The sequence below is a fragment of the Rhagoletis zephyria genome, unplaced genomic scaffold (genome assembly GCF_001687245.7).
Source record: "Rhagoletis zephyria isolate East Lansing unplaced genomic scaffold, Rhagoletis_zephyria_1.1 Rzeph_scaffold_10919, whole genome shotgun sequence".
Taxonomy (NCBI): Eukaryota; Metazoa; Arthropoda; class Insecta; order Diptera; family Tephritidae; genus Rhagoletis; species Rhagoletis zephyria.
The window spans coordinates 4,231-10,322 of record NW_016167996.1 but is presented as its reverse complement, the minus strand read 5'-3'; the positions used below and the strand labels follow the sequence as shown (position 1 = coordinate 10,322).

Below are 6,092 nucleotides of genomic sequence, written 5' to 3'. Positions count from 1 at the left end.
TATTTTGGTGGTGTGGGTCTTACACATATGTTTGGTTAAGAGAGTGTAGAATGAGGCTTAAGCCTAGTTAAATGTTCCTGATGAAGTAGTGCAATTAAAGAGTTGATGGCATAGAAATTCCTTACTTATAAAAAAATATTATTTATATTGCTTATATTTATTATGTATTTATTGTGTAGTTTGTATTTGTAAAGTCTTGATACTGGTAATAAATGATGGAGTAACACTAAAAACAAACTTTTCAAGTGAGCTACGTAAAAAAAGTAGTAAGGATTTCTGAAGTCAGTAGACATGGATTAGAGACATGATTAAAGGTTTTATTGTTTTAATTTTGAGTTGTGTCGTTACTGCAGATGACCATCGATAAGTATTTATACTTGGTATAGGACATCAGTCTGATGGAGTAATTAATTAGGGCAACTATGTTTAAAAATTGTCCAGCAACTTTAAAATTTCGAACTTCTTTATCTCTAAAAAAAGTTCAGCTCAGTTAAGTATTGAGGAATTCTAGTTTGAGTCATACTGAATGGTCAGTAAAAGGCTCACATAGACTAATAGAACGACTGTAGTATTGCCAGAAACATTTTCGACCAGTGAATCATGAATCTGCAGAAATTTTAACGAATATTGCCTTCCTTTTAGATAACTTCAGTAGATAAGGAGTGCGTCACTAAAAATTAGTGCATGCATTTTCGAATATTACTTGTTTAATAGGAATGCAAAATATTTTTTTTTTTATCAGGTTAGCTTTGAAAACCTTATCAGACTTTATTACGTGACACGTATCAGTACCGGTTAATTTTCACAGCAAATATGAGCAGCGAACAAAAAACGCGTGAAGAAATTGTAAAAAATTTCGTAAATAACCCAAAATGGACTTACAAAAAGATTGCGAAAACACTAAAAATTTCCAGAAACACTGTATCCCGGATAATAAAACAGTTTAAGGTAGATGTTAGTGTTACTCGGAAAAAAGGAACGGGACGGAAGAAAGGATGTGGTGACCGTAACAAAGCGGAAAAAGTGGTGACCATGCTGAAGAGAAAACCAAATCTCTCGGGTAGAAATATTGCTCGGCTGGTGGGATGCTCAGAGCCATTTGTACGCAGAGCTAAAGCAGAAGCTGGTTTGAAGACGTACAAAGTGCAAAAAGTACCGGATCGCAACGCAACGAAGAACGATGTGGCTAAAATCCGAGCCAAAAAGCTGTACAAAGACTTCGTGCAGAAATATGAATGCTGCGTAATGGACGATGAAACGTACGTTCTTTCTGACTTTTCCCAACTTCCTGGTCAAGAGTTTTATGTTGCCGACGCTAGAGGAAATGTCCCGGAAAAATTTAGGACACAAAAAAGGACGAAGTTTCCCAAAAAATTTCTCGTTTGGCAGGCTATCTGCAGCTGTGGCATGAGGAGTAAAATTTTCGTTACTACAGGAACAATTAACACAGAAATTTACATTAAAGAGTGCTTACAGAAGAGACTTCAGCCATTTTTACATCACCATGGTGTGTCTACCTTCTTTTGGCCTGATCTCGCCTCATGTCACTACAGTAAAGGAGCTCTTGAGTGGTACGAGAAAAACGATGTCGTTTTTGTGCCTAGAGAAGCGAACCCTCCCAATTGCCCAGAACTTCGGCCAATCGAGAGATATTGGGCTCTGGTGAAAAAAGAGTTAAAGAGGACAAAACAGACATCTAGGGATGTTACAGATTTTCGACGTAAGTGGCATGCTGCAAGTCAGAAAATGCAAGAGGTTACCGTTAAGGCTCTAATGGAAGGTATTCCAGAAAAAGTCAAAAATTTGACTCTTCAAAACTAATTTTTGTAATAAAAACAAAATGATTATAATTAGCATTAAATTCTCTTTCGTAAATAATAAACTTTTAGAAAATCGAAGAAGTATTTGTTGAGATATGCTATTTTTTAGATGCACCAATTTCTAGTGACGCACTCCTTACCTTGGACCTAGCTGATTGTAGGTACTGCACAGTGGGATTTATCCATCTTGTTCTGAAACCTAATATGGGTGGACGGTCTCCGAATAGGTAGTATATGATAGTATGTTTATTCGCGCATTAGGCAGATTCATTTCCTTCAGTATCCCTACCTCTTTCTTCATTGCCAAAACTCCCCTTTGAAAAATAGCGCAGTGCTCAGGTAGGAACAGCCGACTGGTCTATGAATAATCTTAACCCATTTTGCGGTTATTTTCGCCTGAAAGTAAAAAGTCAGCTGGTGGTACAATTTTAGTGGTTTGTCTGGGTAATAGTTTCAGACTTTGGTCTACACCATTGCTCAGTGGACTCACCGCGATACTATTTCCTTTCACAACTATGCGAATTATGGATACCGGTCAACCTTTCAATAAGTCTTATCATGGGATCGAGATTGGAATGGAATGGTGCGTGGCGGGGAAAATCAAGAAAAAAAGGTTTTCCAAGGCTCAGGCAGCATTGCCTACTGCACTTAGGATTTAGAGGAATGGGTGGGGTGGGAGTTCATTGCTGCGCTGCAAATTTACCAGACCTCTTTATCAATATTAGCAGTTTGTTGAGGGAAGGGAATGTAACTCGTCATGCGACAAAAAATGTACCATCTAAGTTTGGAGAAGGCCGGACAGCGGTTGGGAAAATTTTCTGTACTATCTCCATCCTCCAAATAAGATGTACATAAAGGATCGTAGATAATGCCTATAGTGACCGCATGTCGGCTCCATGGATTGTGCTCCATGTGGATCACTCCATCTTTAGTTTGAGAAGGAATTTTGGTACTACCCTGTCAAGCCTTTTCAGGAAGCCCTTTGTTATTTTGCAGGTATCAATACCACACAAACGGCTCTCACTAGTTTTATTTTTAAGGATACTTGATGTACTCGATCGTTCCCGCTATGCTTGGCCCTAAAATTGGCTCCGGTCCAATTGAACGATCCAGAGAACCGCAGTTCGCCGATTCATCAGCCAGTTCGTTGCCCTGAACACCATAGTGTACTGGCGCCCCACACAAGTTTAAGCTTATTCCATCTTGTAACGGAGTTCAGCTTCGACTTATATTCCAGGACTATTTTTGAAGGGGTGCGAGCGCACAGTGGTTCGGATAGCAGATCTAGCTGGACGAAAGTCAAAATTTTTTTGATTTTAAAATACTTAATGGTACTTGGAATACATTCCTGACAATACATTCAAATAGAAATTGCATTTATTAAAGCATTAACATATGAAAACAAACAAAAAAAGGTAAGTCAACGCCGCCTATTTGAGAACTCTATTTTAAAAGCTGAAATTTAACTAAAAAGATTGCTAATTGCACTCACAGATATTTGCATAATTGCAAATTGACTTTATAAACAAAAAATTACACTTATTCCGCTATAGATTCAGGGGTCATAACGCAATTTATGTCCACATTGGTATAAGCAAATTTATTCTGAAAAATCGTCGTTTTGATTAATTAAAAAAATAAATTAAAGAGTAGGAAAAGTAAAGGCCGCCGAAGGCTGTTATAAAACCACTTGCATATTATTCTTCACACCTTCGCAAATGCAAAGGGTAAGTTCGATAACCAAGTCTAACCAATTGGCTTAGATATTAACATTTTAGTGACAGTATGTCAAATCTCAAAATTCAAAAGTAATTATTAACGGGAATGTATCTGAATATAAATATAAGATCAGTGGCGGATCCACGGGGAAAGGGAGAAAAATACTTGGAGTTATAAAAACTTTGGTTATGTAAGAGTTAAAAAAAATAGTACCTCGCGATTTTTCTGCTTACTGAAATTAAAAAATTATACAACAGGCATGCAAATCTTTAAACGCTGTTATAAATTTTTTCTGAAATATATTTGTGTTTCTTGCTGTGATCTTAAATTTTAGTCATGGTAAAGAAAATCTTAAGAAGTGAGTTGTTTGACATTTGGGGAAGTGTTGCTGAAACTTCGAAAAGATTATGTGATTAGTAAATTGAAAGAAATATCTGATGAAAATGCTCGTTCCGAAGTAAATAAAGTAAATTAAGTAAATTACTTTAGATTCGTAATCAGCAACCCAGAAAACCCCCAGATGCCCAGTTATATAGAAATCTACCGATTTTTTTTTAATTTTCGTCCGCCATATTGGATCCGCCATTTTGAATTTTTGGTAAATGACCTTATATATGTAATCAGCGACCCAGAAAATCCCCAGATACCCAGTTTCATAGACGTATACCGATTTTTTTTAATTTTCGTCCGCCATATTGGATCCGCCATTTTGAATTTTTGATAAGTAACTTCAGATTCGTAATCAGCGACCCAAAAATCCCCTAGGTAGGAAGTGGTGTAAAGATCCATCAAACGAGTATTTGTTTAAATAGCTTCGTCCAGCTAGATTTGCGATCCGAACCACTGTGGAGCGGTTTCCAAAGCTTTTAGAGCAGCATGGCTGTCACTGCAGATTCTGATCGCGATTACTGCGGTGGAATTTTCCCGCTTAGTTACACACATTGGCTTCTTCTTTTAGAATCCTCAGGTGAGACTCATGATGCCCAGAAATTATAACTCTCGCACCGCGCCTACACGGCGGAGATCTGCTCAGTAGATACTGTTGCTCTGGCGTAACCATTGGGCACCTTAAATGGGAGGCTTTTTATTCCATATCCACAAAAGATCATGTTACTCACAGACTTTCGTCAGATGCGCGACTAATGTCCTGAATCGTCTTCAGACATTGAACCGGGCTGCACGGTGGTCCGTGACACCATTAGAGTTTGCTCTTAAGCTTCAGGACTAACAGAAATCGAAAGGAATTGAAGGAGGAAAAATTGGACTCTCCCTGAGGCTTCGTTTACTTTGACTACGAGGACGGCGGAATTTCTAAGCGTGACCTAAAAAGTATGAAGCCTTTGAAAGATGCTATTAAAATTGTCACAGAGGTTTGGCCGACCACGGGACCACTGAGGAGTTGAAACGAGTTCACTCTGAATAGCAAACATCCCGCGACAACGCCACAAAAAAAAACCGCAGTCCGGCTCATGTGGAGATGGCGAGCCGTGTAGTTAATAGCATAGTGCTAGCTTTTGTTCCGGTTGACTGCGCTAACAAACTATGTACTTTCAGCAGAGCAACTGGAACTGCAGTAGACGAACGAACGTAGACATCTGGATTGAGAACCAATCACGTGGCTTGAGGCAAATACATAAGTCTAAGCCTGACCTGGACGTCAGCCTCGTGCAGGAAAATCGGTTTAAGTGAGAAATCAGAACTCCACCTCCAGCTGGAAAGTCTCGCACAGGCATCGATGTCCAAACTGGAAGGAAAACTTAGTGTCAGAGTTGCTAACTGAAAGAGTGGAGTGGAAAACCGATGGACACCTCAGCAGAAAGAGGCTCAAACTAATAATCCACCATCAGAAAAGCCATTTGCCAGACTGGTGGTTGAACGAGGTCATCAGAGACTTGCGAACTTTCGAGATCTAATAAATAATTTTTTTCTATTTACCTTTTTATACATATATTTTTTTCAATTAAATACGAGAATACATTTGTTAAATTATCGTATATTTAATTAAAAAATATTAACAACCTAAATTAGCACATTCCTGATGCCCTGCCCTTATTCCTCTAGCATTCAGTTGCACTTGCACCTCGAAATCCACATCTTCCCAGTTGTCTGCTTCACTTGCTGCCGCACCGAATCAGCAAAGCCGTGCAATCTCCAACTGCGTAACATCTCCCTCCTCAGCATTGTGTTTGTAGATTAAAGTATCAGGATCACCAGTGACAATCAGTTTACCGTCGGCCAGTTTGCTATAATCTACGTCTGCAGGCAAAACAGTGGTTTGCTCACTAACATCACGACGTCCACGGCGTATCGGAATGATGCGTATGATGCGAATGCGAATTATGCGACGACGTGGTGCTGCATCTCCGGAAGAGATGAGACTGCAGAGCAGCACTGTGGCAATGGCAAGAAATATTACTTTCATATTCTTTTTTTTCGTTTACTAAATTTATAACCCTGGAATACTGGTGCAGTTCAAGTTGCTGACTGATTGCTGTTGTACGTTTAATTGCTGTTGATAAGCTTTGAATGAAGGGTCTTTTATACTAGCTAGCT

At 38.9% G+C, this 6,092-nt stretch overlaps 1 protein-coding gene across 1 annotated transcript in view; it reads left to right on the top strand.

Moving 5' to 3' along the window:
• LOC108376761 (attacin-B-like) overlaps window positions 1–128 on the top strand; it is a 3,776-nt gene extending 3,648 nt beyond the window's left edge. The window contains exon 3 of the mRNA XM_017633001.1: window positions 8–128. Within this exon, the coding sequence (XP_017488490.1) occupies window positions 8–39 (32 nt within the window). The 3' untranslated portion in view covers window positions 40–128. The remainder of the gene's footprint in view (window positions 1–7) is intronic.
• Window positions 129–6,092: the final 5,964 nt, after the last annotated feature.